General features: G+C 52.4%; 6 protein-coding genes across 6 annotated transcripts; 1 reads left to right on the top strand and 5 right to left on the bottom strand.

Moving 5' to 3' along the window:
- Positions 1 to 426: 426 nt before the first annotated feature.
- J4E86_010362 (uncharacterized protein) lies at positions 427 to 3,720 on the bottom strand (the record flags this gene model as incomplete). The annotated part of the gene is made up of 4 exons (XM_051450861.1): positions 427 to 594; positions 656 to 3,173; positions 3,219 to 3,483; positions 3,531 to 3,720. 4 exons carry the CDS (start codon positions 3,718 to 3,720, stop codon positions 427 to 429), a joined length of 3,141 nt encoding a protein of 1,046 aa, XP_051298054.1.
- A 743-nt stretch (positions 3,721 to 4,463) lies between these two features.
- Positions 4,464 to 8,944, top strand: J4E86_010361 (uncharacterized protein; the record flags this gene model as incomplete). Its single annotated transcript, XM_051450860.1, has 3 exons — positions 4,464 to 4,625; positions 4,674 to 7,056; positions 7,665 to 8,944. The coding sequence occupies 3 exons, from the start codon at positions 4,464 to 4,466 to the stop codon at positions 8,942 to 8,944; spliced, it is 3,825 nt and encodes a 1,274-aa protein (XP_051298053.1).
- A 459-nt stretch (positions 8,945 to 9,403) lies between these two features.
- J4E86_010360 (uncharacterized protein) lies at positions 9,404 to 9,980 on the bottom strand (the record flags this gene model as incomplete). Its single annotated transcript, XM_051450859.1, has 2 exons — positions 9,404 to 9,679; positions 9,795 to 9,980. 2 exons carry the CDS (start codon positions 9,978 to 9,980, stop codon positions 9,404 to 9,406), a joined length of 462 nt encoding a protein of 153 aa, XP_051298052.1.
- A 732-nt stretch (positions 9,981 to 10,712) lies between these two features.
- J4E86_010359 (uncharacterized protein) lies at positions 10,713 to 12,907 on the bottom strand (the record flags this gene model as incomplete). The annotated part of the gene is made up of 3 exons (XM_051450858.1): positions 10,713 to 12,195; positions 12,585 to 12,820; positions 12,902 to 12,907. 3 exons carry the CDS (start codon positions 12,905 to 12,907, stop codon positions 10,713 to 10,715), a joined length of 1,725 nt encoding a protein of 574 aa, XP_051298051.1.
- Positions 12,908 to 13,737: 830 nt separating this feature from the next.
- PMM1 (Phosphomannomutase 1) lies at positions 13,738 to 14,644 on the bottom strand (the record flags this gene model as incomplete). The annotated part of the gene is made up of 3 exons (XM_051450857.1): positions 13,738 to 14,200; positions 14,248 to 14,492; positions 14,543 to 14,644. The coding sequence occupies 3 exons, from the start codon at positions 14,642 to 14,644 to the stop codon at positions 13,738 to 13,740; spliced, it is 810 nt and encodes a 269-aa protein (XP_051298050.1).
- A 600-nt stretch (positions 14,645 to 15,244) lies between these two features.
- Positions 15,245 to 17,551, bottom strand: J4E86_010357 (uncharacterized protein; the record flags this gene model as incomplete). The annotated part of the gene is made up of 2 exons (XM_051450856.1): positions 15,245 to 17,455; positions 17,504 to 17,551. The coding sequence occupies 2 exons, from the start codon at positions 17,549 to 17,551 to the stop codon at positions 15,245 to 15,247; spliced, it is 2,259 nt and encodes a 752-aa protein (XP_051298049.1).
- Positions 17,552 to 18,074: the final 523 nt, after the last annotated feature.

Below are 18,074 nucleotides of genomic sequence, written 5' to 3'. Positions count from 1 at the left end.
AGAGTCCTTCTCTCTCTCTCTCTCTTTCTACATTCTGGCTTTCTTCGAATACGCAACATCTACGACTGTGGCTGCTGGGGGCGAGAGAGGCATTGCCGGCGTCTAAGCTTTGGTGTCTTTTTTATACCTACTTTCCTTGTATGTATTTACGAGAGAGATGATTTACAATACCTTTTGAGGGGCCGTCTTTGGGATCAATCTGGCATGATTGACGTGTGGTTTGGCTATACTTGGCGATGATGTTTGTTGCTTTGTTATTTTGGAGAGAGGGGTTGTTGCGCTATTGTATGAATATGAATATTTGAGAGGGACTTTATGGATCTTGATTGAAGTGTTTGCATTGCAGTTGCTGCTACTACTTCGACGTTGACTGTCCGTGGCGAACCAGGCGGACTGAGCGTAGAACTCGGGTCAGCTTTCCAGTCTCTATTCCTCCATCTCCGAGCCACTTTCAGAATCATCGTCGCTACCTGATACCTCTTCATCATCGTCCTCGTCGTCTTCCTCACCCTCGAGGCCATATGCATCCTGAAAGTCGGTGAGCTGCTTCATCTCGATCTTGAAGCCTGCGTCCTCAAAGTCCTTCTTGAGGCCCTGTACAGAATAATTAGCATTTTACCAAGACAAAGAATCCAAGGACAGGTGGGAAACTTACATCAGTCATGATACCACCGCAAGTCACGACCAGATCCGTCTTCTCAGGCACAAACACACCCGACACGACCTCATTCAAGATGTTCCTGACATCTTCCTCAGTCACCTTGCGCACCTCACGCAGTGCCCAAGCCTGCCAGTCCTTGCCCACACCACGCGTGACAGTATCGATAAAGGAACTCCTAGCCGCATCAACAACCGTAGCGCGCTCATCAACAAAGTCGCGGACGATACTTGAAATCGCGCCTTCCAACGCCAGCTTCTCAAACTTCTGCGTGCCGTCGCCGTACTCCTTGATGACCGTCTTGGCTTTATTGTACGCAGCGAAGACGTTGGGCGATTTGGAGATGCGGAACTTGAGAAGCCCGGTTTCGGGGTCGCGGAAGAAGTTGCTGCCATAGGCGAGTCCTGTGCCGCGGATTGATGTCCACATGGGGCCTTCGACGGCGTCGAGATAGGCGAGTGCGACCATGAGTGGTGGGAGTTGGGCGTTTGTGTAGCCCTTTGGTCCTTTGGATGTGAGGACTGCGAAGGAGGAGTCGATGGGCATGGGGATGATGTAGTGTGTACCGCCTGGATTACGACCGATATCTGAGAGGAGCGCGTTGCGGTCGTCGATTGGGTTTACGGTTGGCTCTGGACCGGGCTTGAAGGCGTCGGTGAGGTGCTTAAAGGTGGACACTGGGTTTGGTAGGGTCTCAAGGTTGGCGGTAACGAGGACGCGCATGTTGGAGAAGGTCAGGAGGTGTTTGCGTAGGGCTTCGAGCTTATCAAGGACCTGCTGAGGCTCCGTCTTGAGTAGCTTCAGGATGCGCTTGAGGTAGAGACCCTTGACAAGCGTACCAGTCGCACGAACAGCTGATGCGGCATTGTAGTGGATCATGCGGTCGACTGCAAAGCTCATGGAATTACCATCGCGCTTCTCTTCGGGCACGTCCGCGAGCATCTTCTTGACTGCAGAAATCACGCGCTCTGTATCGAACACTGAATCAACGAGCATTGACCTCAGCCATAGCACAACAGTTTCGAACTTGTCGGCCTCCGCAATGAAAGGGATGTAGATCATCTCAGAGCTTCCGATATCGGTACCGCGGTCCATGGAGTACTCAATGGTATCCTGCTCAAGCTTGGTAATGACCTCCTCGAACTCGATACGCTTTCCGTCCTTCATGATCGGAGTCGCGAAGAAGTTGGTTAGATATACGCCGAGGAGAGGCTTGAGTTCCGTTGGTAGCGAGGCAGTGCCGAGTGCTAAGCCGAAGTGTACGAACGAAGTTGGTATGTGTTCAAAGTGGATGAAGAGGGGAAGACCGTTTTCGTCCTTGTCGACAATCTTCTGGATGTTGTTCTCAGAAGTTCCTAGCTTCCTTGCTACACCAGAACGCGCTGTTGTAGTCTCAAAGAAGTGGATAGACTCAGTACTGGGGACATGAACACTGGCGATAATCTCCTCTGGGATGGGCTTGTCGTTTTCGTCTTGGGCTTCCTTGAGCTTCTGTGCCAAGTCTTTCAGGCCTTCTTCGCCTAGCTTCTCTTGCTGTGCCTTGACACGTGCAACCTCATCTGCTTTGATCTTGTCCGACAACGCCTTGGAAGGTTTACCTAGGATGGAAACGTGGTGAGCATCCACCATCCATTTATTGAGATATGCTCGCCACTCTTCCTCAGTCCATTTGTCAAGTGTGTCGAATACATCAAGAGTGGCCATTGCGTCTTCGAGATGAGTACCATTCCGGTCACCAAATACGTGATCTTTGATAATTGGGTCTTTGTACTCATCCATGCCAATCTCAGACATGTATCGAGTTTGGCGCTTGAAGCGATGAAGACAGTCCTTGAGATAGCTCATATCAAGGGGCTTGGAAGCGTGTTCTTTGAGAACCTCGAAGAAACGCTTCTCGGCATCAGCCAACTTGTCAGTCTCCACAGACGACAGAGTCCACCAGATGATCATGTCGGTGTGTCCCTTACACCAGAAGTAGACCATACTCGCTAGGTGTTCCTTCTCAACGAGTGTGTTGACCAGAACCGAAACAGATGATCCGGCAAGGTAGTTGAGCAGCGTGTTGATGGCAGTCTCTCCAAGGTCGTCGATAGTCTCGGGTCCTAGGAAGGCGATTTGCACCTCACCTGTTGACTCGTCTTCTTCTGGGAACTCGACTGTGTCAACAATGGTCTTGCTCAGGGGTGGAGTGCGCTTCGATTCGACCCATGGACGCTTGAAGGGCGCATCGTAAGCCGGTACGCGATCGATGATCTCGTCTTCGAATTTATCCAGTATGTCCAACAGGTTTGGATGATCTACCTCTCCAATCAATATAACTCGTAGATTCTTGGGCTGATACATGTCTCGGTGGAACTGGCGAATACGCTCTGCAGTGGAGACTCGTAGGTTCTCCATCAGTCCGCCCGTCTCCATACGGAAGCCATCGCCTTCAGGGTAGAGAAGGCGACGCATCTGGAGATCCATGAGATCGCCCTGCAAGTTCTGACGTCCTTGCATCTCAGAGTAGACAACACTTGGGTCGTTAGCTGGGAGCATGAAGGCGTTGAGAGATACTCACCCGGCATCCTCTCCCTTGCCATCGATGTGATGAACCTCAGTGTAACAACCGGCATCGGTCAGCGTAGGTACGATGAGGTGGTCTAGATAGATAGGTAGCAGCTGTGCAAAACCCTCCCAACCCGCGGTTGAGAGAGTATAGACTGTCTCGGAGACATCCGTCCATGCGTTTGTGTCAGAGTATGATCGGGTGGCGATCTTGTCTAGTACGCCCTTGAAAGGGTATTTCCGTGAACCCATGAAGCAGAGATGCTCAAGGGTATGCGCTACGTCAGTCAGTAGAAGTATATGAAACACGAGCCATGCCACTCACGTGCACCCGAATCATCGTGGATCTCCGTGGCTACCGCAAAATTTCCGTACACCTTAGGACCCTTTCGATCGACTACCACTACCCGAAGACCCGTCCGCTGGGATTCATACTGAGTGAAAGTAGCGTCGGCGTAATTTGCCTTGAACTGCTGCAGTTTCTTGAAGTGCGACTCCTGCTGTATTGACCCCATGATGTCGATCTTGATGGAGAAAGGAATTGATAGCGTGAGATTGCAGGTGTACCCTTTGTTGGTGCTGAAGTCGCAGGCACTGGCCGCGTTGCCCGAATTGGTACTACCCTTGCTGTGTTAGCTGAATTGTTGTACGTAGCCCAACGCACTATTATATAGAAAATCACGCTACCGATTCGACCGGGGTCTCCAAGAGAAAAGCAGCCTTGGGTTTTGGGGGCGTGCGTTGCGTATACCCATGCTCTACAAGCCTACAGGCCGCGGCCAGTGATTATGCGGCTGAATCTGCAAGCCTACATACCAGCCCGGGTAGCGGTGAGATGGCAGTAAAATGAAAATGACAAAGACTTACGAGAGGATGAGATAGAGTACAAGGCGCAGAGAGCCACTCCGAACAAGGAAGGAGGGAATGACGAAGGGCAATATGAGAGGCGAGTTGTCCGGGAGTAGTGCTGCGGCGCCGCTAAGATGCTGCTACCGCGGATTGACTAGATAAATCTGCGCCTAATGAATCTGCTGCGACCTGCGGTTGTCTCCAAACGCACGTGTGCATGTGCCTGTTTCTTCAGCACAAGGGCTTGAGCGTGGCGGGGTAAGTGTGGCGGGGCAGCAACGCTGGAGTTGACGTCGCTTGGACGTCCGTGCAGCTTCAATGTTGGTCCTGCGACGTTGCGAACGCCCTGCGAACTATCCCGCCGCAAACCCTTTTTAGAATCGACATGACAATCACCCCGTGATTACAAATGCCTTCGCAAGTCTCAGACGAGCAGCTAGGCGACGCGCTGCTCCAATCGGCCGCGCATGGCGCGTTTCCCCAGGACCAGGATGTCGCGTCCGCAACTGTGCCTTCCAGCGCACTTCCAAAGCTGTTGGAGGTAGTTGCCAAGGCAAGAGAAGAGACGAAGGTGTGTTGAAGGAGCGCGTGCTCCAGGCAACGCTGACCGTTGTTCCAGGACGAAGTACGCCAACTCTCGAGAGAAGCCGCGCCCGACGTCGATGGCTGGATAGCACAGGCACGCAAGCTGCAAGACGATATCAAACGCTCGCAAGAAACGGCCAAAGATATTGTAAAACAAGCAGAGGCGGGAAAGGAGAATACAGCTCGCGTACAGGATGCTGCAAGCAAGGTCAGCCTACTGCACACGGAAATTGCATACAACGAAAGCTTGGCACGTGCTGTAGAGCAGCTTCGAGACATCTCGACCCTGCTCGACTCTGCCCAAAACGCTGCTGTACATGGCCATGTTATGCACGCCATACAGACTTTGGAAGATGCAGATGGCGCATTCCAGGGACTTGGGCTGTTCACCACTACAAGAGCGGTGGGTGTGCTGAAGAACAAGGAGGAGCAGCTGAAGAAAGCCATCGTAGAGACGGTCACGGAGTCATGGAACGGGCTGATTGCAGTCGACAACACCAACCATAAGATCTCGCTGCACCAGTCGATCGAACGCGAGGCCAGAGTCGATATCAACACAACAGTTGAAGCGCTTACGAAGTTGGGTCTCCTGGACAGCTTCGTTACCCGCTTGAGCCGTGACCTGGACAAGATCATAATCGCTCCCCGACTGGCTATAGGCACCGACCGCGTTGTGTCCGCCTTCAACATCCAGGAGGATGTTATCCAACGTGCTGGCACGGTGAATGATGGTGCGGTCAAGGCTACCTTGGAGGATATGCACTTGCTTGCTGAGTACCTGAGCACGCGTCTACCGCCTAGCATCGCCGTTCCGCTGTCCTCAAAGTTCGTTCCGATCATTGCTTCTCGTTTAATTTCGAACCTGCTTTTGCCTGCCGTGCCATTATCAACAGACGGGATACCACATTTTCAAGAATCGCTCTCATATGTCTTGGGCTTTGTGGAGTATCTCGATGAGCTCGGCTGGTCAGGCCATAATCGTCTAGCTGAATGGGTAGATAAGTCTGCCGAGATATGGCTTGCTAAACAGAAAGAGGATGCGATCGCTCGAGTACAAACGATGTTCCCGAAGAAGGTGCAAGAAAAGAAGACTGTTGAACGGGTCGAGACGCAAGTCATCTCAAAGGGAGATGCATTGCATGCTGGCAACGAACAAGAGGATGACTGGGCTGCTGATTGGGATGAGGAGGGCGATGTCGCAGAAGAGAAGAAGGAGACTATCGAAGAAGAAGAAGATATGAGTGCTTGGGGTGAGGATGATGATGTGATTGGAGATGAACCCAAAGAGCAAGAGGTGAAAGAAAAGCCAGCTGATGCAGAGGATGCAGATGATTGGGGCGCTGATTGGGATGACGAGACCGATACCAAACCCACCACAACGCCGAAGCCTGCAGCACATACAACGGAGCAATCGAATACGAACGGAAAACCTGCCTCTCAAAAACAGCCGGCACACCAGGAGGTCACCCTTCGGGAGACATATACAGTGACAGCGATCCCAGATGCCATAATGGAGATAATCTTGCAGGTCATTGCAGAAGTAGACACGCTGAACTCACCCGAGCTGGTCAAGTCTGCAATCGCACCCGCGAGCGGGGGTCTATATGCGATTCCGAGCCTCCTGTTGGCAATGTACCGAGCTACTGCTGTGATGCATTACTCAAAAGATATCGCCAGTAACATGCTCATCTACAACGACTGCCAGCGACTATCGGATCGTCTGCGACTCTTTCTTCAAGAACAAGCTGAAAGAGATAAATCGTCTACATTGCCACAGCACTTGCGACCTTCCAAACGCCTCCAACCGCTGATCGAATCTGACATCAAGACGATCGACGGATTTGGAAAGCGTGCATACGGACGCGAGATGGAGTCACAAAGACAGATCATCCGGGATCATCTTGAAGATGCGCAAGGCTTCCAAGGCTGTACGAACGTTCCGTTCGCTACGGTCTGTGATGACGCCATCGCTACGACGATAGATCGCATAGGTGATGTGAAGCGACAGTGGCAGAATGTACTTTCACATAGCGCTCTACATCAGTCACTTGGCTCGTTGGTGTCAGCAGCTCTCACAAAGTTCATCAACGATGTCGAGGACATGTCAGATATTGCAGAAGATGAGTCGAGGAAGTTACACGGGTACTGTGTCTCGCTTGCTACTCTATCCCAACACTTCCAGACCGAGGATGGCAACGGAGAAACAAGAGACATGGCCGGTATCTACACGCCCAACTGGTTCAAGTTCCAGTATCTCAGCGAAATTCTGGACAGCAGCCTTGCGGATATCAAATATTTCTGGACGGACGGCGAGCTGAAGTTGGAGATGGAAGCTGAAGAGGTGATTGGATTGATCGAGGCTCTGTTCGCGCCTAGTGATCACCGGAGGAGAGCTATCGCTGAGATCAGGAGAACCAGTATGACTTAGTAAATGACAATTTATGTGAAGGAAACAACACACGACTTTCCTCTTGAGCGCATGCGTAGTACTCTAGTGATAGATTGACCCTAGTTTACGGTTAGTCTTCTGAAACACCGAAAACCTATACCCAACTATCAGCCGGCTTTGATACTTTCTGCATAAATTGAACTACTGGAAAGACATAATCTATAATACCACGAGCGGAGGTTCACGAACGCCGACTGGCTGGCTTCTTCCGCGCTAACCGGATTCGAAAAAAAGTTCGAGATCCCAAAATTTCCTAAGCTTCGTAACTCCAACACCAATCAACATATACCGCCAAACCCGCCGACGCCATGGATATCGACGCCGCAGAGACCAAGGTGCAGATTCGCCTTACGACGCGCGATGCTGCTCTGCAGATTTCGGAGGAGCCGAACATCCTCTTGGTTCAAACATGTGAGTAGAACTACCGGAAGCCTAGTCGCATGTCGCGGCCTCTAGCCATCTACTGCAGCATGCTCGCACAGTAATTTGAACCGTCGCGACTGCAGTTCGTGGTTTCAGGCTACAAAACGCTGCGCAGTCCGTCTAGATACAGAGCTAACGCGGATGCGCCCACAGCTTTGACTCGACACAAGCTTTCCACACTTGTGAACGAACTCCTGCACCGCGATGACGGCAGTCGCATACCCTTTGACATCCTTATCAACGGCGAATTCCTCCGGACCACAATCGACGAATTCCTCACGAAGAATGGTATCAATGCCGAATCGACGCTGGACGTTGAATACACGAGGGCTTTGGTGCCACCGCTAAACGTCACGAGCTTCGAACACGACGACTGGGTTTCGGCCGTGGATGTTCTGTCAGGAGTGCAAAGTGGGCAAGAGAGGATATTGAGCGCGAGTTATGATGGACTGTTAAGAGTGTGGAATACCTCGGGCGATGTTTTGGCGACTTCAGAGGCTCCCAACAACGGTGGTCGAATTACAAGCTTGAAGACGGCTAAATGGTTATCGGAGAAGAAGATGGTAGCTGCAGGGCTGGACAACACCGTCCGTGTCTACAAGTACGACGACGATGCGAGGACTATCACCACAGCTCTCGAGCTGTTCAACCACCGCTGGGGTGTAGAAGACGTCGCAGTCCATGCGCCTTCGAGTCGCATTCTCTCTGCCTCCTCGGATACCACTATCTCGTTGTTCTCGAGCAACGCAAAGGAGAACCCCGTCGCGCCGGCGAACTTCCTGCCCAGTTCAACGGCTGCGTCGAACAAGCGACAGAAGCTTTCAAAGCCCGATCGCACGGTCCCCGCTCGCGGAGCACTGGCTACATTCAGCGGCCACACTTCGCCGGTATCTAGCGTCATCTTCAAACCAGATGATGCTACTGTCGCATACTCGGCATCTCACGACCACACACTCAAAACCTGGGATCTGCCTACCCAGTCGTGCGTTGACACCCGAACGACCGGTCACTCGCTTCTCTCTCTATGCGCTATCCCCTCCCGAAACCTGCTTGCAACCGGTACCTCAGCACGACACATTACATTGGTCGACCCCCGCGCATCTGCCACGCAAATCAGTGTCATGACACTACGAGGTCACAAGAACGGTGTTGTTTCTTTGGACACAGATCCATCTTCCGAATACAACCTGGCGTCTGCTTCGCATGACGGAACCGTTCAAATTTGGGATCTCAGGAATGTTAGCACGGGTGGTCAGGTTGGTGAGGGAATGACTGGTGAGAGTGTGTACACGATCTACAGGCAAGGTCGCGAGTCTGCCAAGAGTCATGGAGAGGGCGCGAAGGTTTTCAGCGTAAGATGGGATAGCGCAGTGGGCATTGTCTCGGGTGGTGAGGATAAGAGGGTGCAGATCAACCGCGCTCTCGGCTCGTAAGAGTTGAAAGTTTTTGCTGGTAGAAGTGCCATCGTATGGGTGTTTGGGCGCATATCGTAGATACCATTTTGGCTAGGGAAAAGTGTAGCTTCAATTCTTGAACGCGTTGCCCTCCATCGATGTTTCATTTGACTTGGGTGATGCTTCTGCAAGCGATTCAGGCCGCAGAGACCTCAGACTCGTGTGCAGCACAATGCTTTCCCCCGTATGTGGGTTAACGCAATCAAAAGGGTATCAAGTAACCGCTCCCACCGACCAGCTCCATTCCTCTTTCACGGTCATCGTTCTCCCCTGTTGGTGCACAACATTCATACTGTGCCCACGGCATCATAGTGTTGTACACCCTCTTCAGACCAAGTCTACCATAGACTGCCAGTCGCGCTTGTAGTTGTTCGATAGACGCATCTTCCACTTGCACTCCGATGTCTAACCAAGAGACCTCATTTCAGCCGTCCCAACTCATACCAAATGTCCCGGCAACAGGAAATTCGCAACCCCCTCTTTGACCGCATACTCATGCTCACATGCCCCGCACACCAGCTTGCCCTCTTGTATACACGTCTCAAGCAATATCCTGTGCAGATCCTTCGCTGTCTGGCTAGGCTCCTCTTCTATCTCTTCCGTCGTGGCCGCTGGTGTCGCATCCGTGGTATCTAATGCTGAAGCGGAGGAAGAAGAAGGTTCGACGAGATCGGCGGGCGTGGGTGCTGTTGCGGGGAGTTCAGGGAGACCAAGCTACAATTCACATATACGTCAGCGTTCTATTCAAAAGTTTTTGAATATCTGTATCTCTTTGGAGACGCAATGCGCATGTGCTTCGCGCCTAGTGGGTGTTTTCTTGGTCGCATACCTCGCTGCATATCCCCCTCAATTCATCCCACATTATCCTCGGTAGAATGTTTTTGAGAAAGGCGAGGTTGACGTCTGCTTCTACGATTTCGAGTTCGGCATCGCGGGGGTGGAGGGGGAAGGACGCGGGGTTGGTTTTGCAGGTTTTGATGGCGCATGTGAGGAAGTTGAGGGTGAGGAGCTTCATTTTGTGGGTTTTGTTACAGTTACAGAAGTCGGTTGGATTCGGCGCTTTCGAGTTACGTAGGTTTGCTGTGGAATGCGTGATTTTGGCGGATACGTTTGGGGCTCGACGCTTTGCGACAAATAATTTTTGGTCGCGGGAACGCTGTCTCCCAGCCCCAGCCCTGTGGAGCCAATCAGAGCCTCGTCTGCTTGGAGTCTTTCCCGGATAGGAAGGTCTCCGAGCACCGTTGATTCCAGCAGGAAGGGCACTGTGGAGACCGCTGGCCCTGTAGGCGAGGCCCTGATTGGCTCCACAGGAAGGCCTTCCCGATCAGGCAACTATGCAAAGACTATCGATCGCGGGAGGGAGGAAGGGCAGTGAGGGCAGTGTGGATCTCGCTGTCCCTGTCGCACCAATCAAAGCCCTGTCCACAGGGCCGGCTTTCCTTGTTAGGCAACTACAGCAAATCCGTCGATCGCGGCAGGGAGGGCACTGTGGGGACCCAGCTCCCTGTAGGCCCAATCAAAGCTGCTAGGCAGGGCCAGAGACGTTAATGCAGGGCTCCTGGAGCTGACATTCGTCATGCTGCTTTCCCACTGCTTCAATGAGAGATTCGCGTCGATTACTCTTTTGTCTGTACTGTAAATATTCGAAAATCCTATTCACTTTTATCGCAGTCAAGCTCGTAGAATGGCCATTGCAATGCTTGCACCATCTCTCTATAACCTTGCGAACCAACAACAAACATCCAATTCACCACTTGCCCACATCCTCCAACACCAGATCCGTCGCCCGCTCACTCAACAAGAACGTACTAACCGCCGGGAATGCACCCGGACATCTAGGAAACGCACTCGCATCCACAACCCGCAGCCCTTCGACCCCTCTGACCCTCAGCCTCGTGTCCAACACAGCCATAGGATCAGAATCCGGGCCGACCTTGTTCGTGCTTGTGGGATGGTGACCAAAGACTTGGTCGTGAATCCACTCCTTATCAATCTGCAAGTCACGGCAGTAGCCCGTCTTAAGGATATCAGCAGGCGGACAGGGTGGAGAAACAGGTGTTACAGGGCCGACCGGTGCTTCGGTGGAAGCAAATGCTCTACGGACGAAAGCAACAGTGTCGAGCATGGCGTTTAGATCTGTTTCTGCGCCCTCGGCGAAGTAATTCAGGTTCACTTCCGGTGTGTCTACCGGGTCAGCTGATCGGATCTGGACATATCCGGCAGTGTTCTGGGGATGAATCTTAACGGTGGACCAAGAGAATGTTGTAGGAGGGTAGCGTGTGGTGTTTTGAGACGTTGGTGGCGCAAAGCCTGTAAAGGAGCCACCCGTGAAGCCGAACATCAGCTCGTCCCTTTCGCCTTCGACCGCATGGGCTGTCTTGAGGAGGAACGCGTTTGAGTTTGTGCCGCCGCGCGCGTAGGGTCCTTGGCCATCGTACCAAAGTTCGATACATGGATCGCCGGGTGATCCGTTTGTGCATTTAGGTGCATTGGGATCAGGTGTCTTTGCGAAGCTGATTTGGGCGTTCCCGTAAATGGGTACCTCGTAGTTGTCCTGGAGGTTGCGACCCACACCCGGTAAGTTAGAGATTACAGGGATATTGTACTTCTCAAGAAGGGCTTTGGGCCCGATACCAGAGAGCTGTAGGATCTGCGGCGAGTTGAAGGCACCACCAGCTACGATGACTTCTTTTCGAGCGAAAGCTTGGCGCAGTGTACCGGTGGTGGAAGTGTTACGACGTGGGTCGGCCTTGTATACGGACTTGCCTTGCAAGTATTCAACCCCAATTGCTCGCGGCTTTGTGCCATTGCCACTGCATTCGTCGAATAGCACCTTTGTGGTCAAAGACTCAAGCTGAAGATGTAGCGGGTACATCGGCGTTCCATTCGAAGTCGTTAGGTTGCGCAATTCCAAGATACGGTCGCGTGGGCTGAAGCGCTTCCAGTTGGGTGTGACATGGAATGGCAGTGACGACAGACCCTCTGTCTGGTCACGCATTGGATCAAGATAGTTCGCGTCGCTGGTGAGATAGTCCAGTACCTTTTCTGGATCTTTCCCGACCAATTTCAATCCAGCTTGAAAGACCTTGAAGCGGAGTGCTTCAGCCGCATGGGTAGCTCGATCAGCGATGTTCGTCTGGAGCCAGCCTGTAAAGCCGTGGCCAGGAGTACCGGGTTCGAGATAGTTGTTGTACTCGATTTTCTCAAAGTATTTCCGCATCAATTCGGCACTGCGTGATTGTTAGTACTATTTTGAGAGGCGAGATCTGTTGGTGGCTTACCTCCAAACACCATCCCCAACTCCATGGTCAAAGAAGTCCCAATCGCTGTCGCTTGGCAGGAATGTCGCAGCCGCGTTGATGATCGCACTCCCGCCTAAAGTAGCCTACGTTGCAGGATATACAGTCAGCAAACCTTTCACATGCAGTTCGCAAGGGGAGGATGTCACTTACACCTCTAGGATAGAAAACGCCCAACCTCTCGGCGCCTACATGTCCATCAACACTAGGATCCTTTCCAACCCAATCTATCACTTGAATTAGCAACGTGCAAAGGTCATCTATACCAAGATTTTGACTTACACTCCCCATTATTCAACCTCCAAACCAACAGTTTATACCTATTCAATCTCTCCTCGTCATCACTATGCTTGACGAAGAAATGCCACGCTACATTCGTGTTGGAGTAGTCATTCAGAGCGAGCACTTGGGTGCGGATATCGAACGAAGCGTCTGATCCAGCCTCGATCAACAGAACGGAGTGTCCAGCAAGAGCGAGATTGGTGGCGATTGTACCGCCTCCTGGACCGCTACCGGTGACGATATAGTCGTACGTATTGGAAGTGTTGGAAGAAGTCTGTGGCGGAATGCAAGAAGCATGGTGCAGAGGGGATGTTGACGCGAGAACTGGGAGTAAGAAGAGCGGAATTGTAGGTACTCTCATGGTGGAGTACGTGTAGAAGTTAGCAATTCATTTCCAGGATGTCGCCGTATTCTTGTCAGTACTTGTATACTCCCAGCTGCCTGGTCAGATCTGGCTTCCTTGCTTCGGTGTTGAGATGCAAGATCTAGCATTTCGATCAGCGAAAGTGGCCTGCATCTTTAACCGGCATGTCATGCTGTGAAAAGCCGTCTTGGAGACCAGTGTTGTGTATCAATCGGTGCGAATGGACCCAATCACAACCTGCACTCTACGTCTAACTTCCGGTGCCATGACCCCGGCTGTACTCCGGTGCGGGGAGATGATCGGATTGAGTACCTGCATACGCCATGTTACACGATAAGCCAATAACCATCAACACGATTGATTAGTACACGTTCAGCTCCGAGCTGCCTATAGCGGAAGGAGTGCATGTCTTTCGGTATTGAAGCTGATGGTGACCAAGCAGGGCGCGGTATGAATAAGCCTCTCACTACCGGACCCTTTGCTGAGCCCTGCAGATTTAAGGTTTTGATAGCAAGTCGGGTTGTTGTTTCCGATATGGGTCTTCGGGAAATGCCTTGGTGCACAGGAGGTCACTATCGAATGATCAACGCTGCTCCACTAAAGTCACGGAGTGCGGCAACTGCGCGGAAGTCAAAATCTGGGCATATGCCGATGCGAGGGAATGCTGGAAATCGAAGCCTAGAATGCATCCCTCGACCAATGGCATCGTATGATTCTTGTTCACATTACATGTCGTACTCTATCGCCAGTACTATCTTCCTCATATCAGACGGAAAGATGCTGCCGTGGGTGCTTCGTCAGAATCGTTATTAATGCGTCCAAACCCACTACTGGAAGCTCTTCAACAGCTCCGACAGTTGCGCATAGGTATCATCTGGGTTCTTGACCTTGTGTCCGATAGTCCGCTCGTCGCTGTAGATTTCCCAGTCGTTTCCACCCTCGTAAGCCTTGTCGCCAAAGAAGTGGATCTTGTCGTAGACGACACCAGTCAGGCCCTTCTCCGCCTCAATGTGTCGCAGGCAGTAGGTCTTGTCCCAGCCAGTAGGGAAAACATCGAACGAGATTTGACCACCGATGGAGTATGTGAGACCAGAGTCGGGGAATGCTTCCTTGAGCTTGGCGACCATGGTTTCCCTGACTTTGTGCTCGAGATCGTACTTTTGGTATTCGTTTCTTTCTTCGGTGGAGGCGTTGCGGCCGATGGGGGAGACGTTGATCATGCCATTGCGGAACTCGATGAAGGTACCGCGCTTGATGGGGATGTCGAGATCAGCGATGTAGTGAAGAATCCTAGAATCATTGTTAACGTTGCCCCACAACCTGCTGTACATACGTACCACTTGGTTAACTGCTTGTACTTGTCCTCGCCAATCCACGCGATGAAGCTCTGGCTAGCCAGGACCTCGCCCATGCGGATGGCAGTGAGTCCGTTCTCGGCGAAGCAGAAGTCGAACAGCGAGGTAACGTCTACGGGGCCGCCGAGCTGTTCTTGTTGTTTGACGAGGTTGGAGCCGCCAACGAAACCGATGGCGCACTTGTGACGGACTTCGGAAAGGAGCTGCAGCATCTGCGGAGTGACGAGCTGCAACGGTGTTAGAGAAGCATCGCTGAGCATGCATCGAGTGTACACACTTGACGGGGCTTTGTGAGTGTGTCGTCGACATCGAACAGGAGGACCGTGTTCTTGACCGGGCGCTGGTCGAGCGGGGGGTAGACAGCTGCGGCGGCGGCCATGGTGGGAGTCTCCTCGTGAGTCTTGAATTGACAGGTATGCGGACAGACAAAGCTCAATTGGGATGGTCGAAGATCGTCAGAACAGTCAGAGGCGTAGCAAAGCAGGGGCCGGCTGTCCTGATGTATTTCGGAGTTCCTGCAGGGATGGCTGCTCCTCACCGCAGTTTCGCGGTTGGCACGCGTGGGGTTTGCCTAGTGCGGGCGTGTCTGGACCCTGACTTGGTTTGCACCGCACATGGTACCTGGTGCGTACGGCCATGGCTGCATCGTGACATGTGTCCACTGTTCATATGCTTGGACATCATTGGCGTATCACATTGTATCGCAACATCATAGACGCGCAACACTGAGTATAGACGCGTGAGCTGAGCATAGACGCGTAAAGATGAGCCACGATTTGGTTGACAAAAGCGGAATGGCTTCCGCGTCCTGCGTTCCATGTGCAAACTGACAAGTCTGAATACGAAGAGAACACATAAACACACCGCAAATCCTCTAAACACGTATTCAACTTCGTCCCACGTTTCCAAAACATCTAAGAATAGCTTGTTCATTCGAGAATACTCTGTCAATGTCTAGGTTACGGTCGATGTGTTCATGTCACACGCCAACTTCCTCGGCCAGCCCCCTCCATCGTCCCTTTCGCATCCCTGGAGGTAGCGCTAGTAACACACTTCGAAGAGAGTTTTCCTCATATTCAAGCCTCTCCAGTGTGACTGCCTGCAAGATATAATTCGCAATCGTGTTATTCGAGAGCGGCGGATCTCGCAAGATTGCTGCCATTTTCTCGACTGGGAGCTTCTGGTAGTGCCACATGTGATATGCGCGAAGGTGAGTCACAGTTGCGCGTATGCGTGAAGGTGTTGTTGAAGTAGGCGATGGAATAGTAACTTGAAGATGTTCCTGTGCCCATATCGTCGCCAAGTTGTACTCAGGTGTTCGTGATGACTCATTGAGTAGGCCGATGTTTGATTGCGGAGCTGGTGTTGGCACGGCGGAATCGACTACATCGAGGGAATCATGCTTGGGACCTGATGGCTCAGCCACTTTGGCAGTATTAGAAGCTTGAGCGGTTGCTAGATGGGTAGGAAGTACTGACTGCGTTCCCAGATCGTCTTGGCTTATGGTAGGTGTTGGGCGAGTATGCTCTGATGCTGCGTCGTTCCCGTCTTGGATAAGCTTCCCACTTTCGTCCAAAGACATGCGTCTAAGCGCATCTTCAAGCTCTGGGTCTGGGTATTCATCATCGCTATCGTTCTGCTCCCGGCGTGAAATACCATGGCCTTGCTTCTCCATCTGCGTGGCAACCTCATCTTTGGAAAATCCGGTAGACTGTGGGCCCACGTCCCCTTCCTGCGATGTTTTGGGCAGCTCAGGGTATCCGGGGTCGGTGTTTTGGAGCCAAGAAAGGCTCACACGGCCAACTCGCTTTTGTGAAGAAACTTCACTTTCTTCAACACTGTTCAAATCGAGCTTCACCGCAGCCTCAGCCGCAGAGGCCTTGTTCGAGTCATCCACGGGCACAGCTTTTCTTGTTTCGTTTGGTGCGTCTTCGAGCTCATGACTGTCGGTAAATTCCTCCGTCGCGGTCTCATACCCTTCCGCGTCTTCCTCATCTTCTTGTTGCTCTTCTGTCACGTCAATTGACGGCTTCGCAACTACGTCCGCTGCATCGTCGGACTTGGTAGCTGCCTTTACCCTTTTGCGAGGCACCTTTGGCCTGGGAGTAGGCTTGTTGTCAAAGTCGCAAAGGGCCACTGGAGGAGGGGCTGGCTTCATCCGTGTCCTCTTCCATTCAAGCATGTGATAAAGACGAAAGCCAGCATATGCATCGGCAGCCGCGTAGTGTATCTGTTGCAAATCCAAGGACAGACTCCAGTCACTTTCTCGGACGCTGGAGGTTGTATCCGGATCGTCGACTAGTCGCTCTCCTTTGTACAAAGGCAGTTGGAGGTGCTGTAGCACCTGAGAAGCGAGTTTTACAAGTCTGTTTGAGACTTTGCTAGGCTCCACCTCGTACCATTCAACTAGATTGTGCAAGCGACTTAGCTCGAAGACACCTTGAGATTGAATGTTGAGGTACTTTTCCAGGCGCTTGAAGTCTCCTTTGATAGCCACACCCACCTTGTAAATATTGGGTGATTCTAGAACAGCCCTCAGACTGGGTGGCATCAGCTGCTCGACAGTCTTCCCAGAAAACAGCGACACATGAAAGAGTGCGATACGATCTTCGCATGCGAGCTGGATCAGCGACGCATTCTGCTTGATGGAATATGGGTTTCCACGAGGCTTCCACTCAATGTCGAAGCCCACCACTTTTTCTTGTAGAAAGTATTTGGCCACCCTTTCAGCAACGTCGAAAGACTTGCAGTAATGGGTCGAGATCACTTCGCCCTCGGGCCCTTGGTATAGCTTCGCACTCCAATAACTATCCCGAGTTTGGGGAGTGGCAAGCATTGCAGCACGCAGCTTTTCCTCTGGGATCTGATAGGTAAGAGAGACGTGTTCATCTACGTCTTCGTCGTCCTTGGCTTCGTCTTCCTTGGCTTCCAACTCCCCTTCTGACGAGAGGTCGCTAGAGTCTGCATTCTCCGAGACATGTCCCGTACTAGCTTCTCCATCCTGTCCGACAGCATCGCCTGCTTCGTTATGGGTGTGCGGGGAGGGGTCATCGGTACGGGCTGCCGCAGCCACTTCGTCTTGAGGTGAGGATTCGGTCTCTGTGGCTTCAGGGATGTCCGGATTCGACGCCTCAGCTGTCGCAGTTGTCGCAAAGCGCAGTCCGTGAGCTGGATTCCATAGTCCCACCCGCTGGAATCGGTCAGCGCTCAGTGTTGCGGCCGTCTCAGCCAGTCGTACGTGTAACGCAGCTGAGGCCTGACGTATTTGATGATGGTCCCGGGCCATGGAGGCTGAGTCTTTAGTAGTAGGCTGGCTAGCAGGAGGTTGTAGCCCCAGGGTGGGAGTCTTGTGGATTCGTCGAGGAAAGTTGTCGCTTCGAGGAACGGGCCGTCCCCGCTTCCATCGGCAGGTCGAGGTGGGTGAGGTGGTAGGTGTCGAGCGTAATGGGATAGTGTGCATCGCTCTGAGTATATGGGAATACTGTGTATGGCGCTCTACGGAGAAGAAGGCGTGGGTAGGCGGCTCATGGCAAACACGCCGCGGGGCATCTGACGCGCTCAGCAGAGAGGCGCGTCGACGGAAGAGCATAACACTCCATGGTAGTGCACCCAATAGGCACCGGCAGGAGGAGATGGTCGCCACGGGTGCGAGTCGATTGTGTGGACGAGGACGCTTGCTGCCTGTTGTGGCGCGAGCAGTGGTTGGCTAGCGCGGCCTGTGTCAGATGCGGTGGTCTTGAACGCCAAGATATCAAGTCCACCACTTGGGCAGTCACCACCTTGATTGTACCGACACCTCAAACGCGACA

Source organism: Alternaria arbusti, assembly GCF_024043155.1.
Source record: "Alternaria arbusti strain BMP 1465 chromosome Unknown scaffold_21, whole genome shotgun sequence".
Classification (NCBI taxonomy): Eukaryota; Fungi; Ascomycota; class Dothideomycetes; order Pleosporales; family Pleosporaceae; genus Alternaria; species Alternaria arbusti.
The sequence above is the reverse complement of the archived record's forward strand: the minus strand, read 5'-3'. Positions and strand labels throughout refer to the sequence as shown.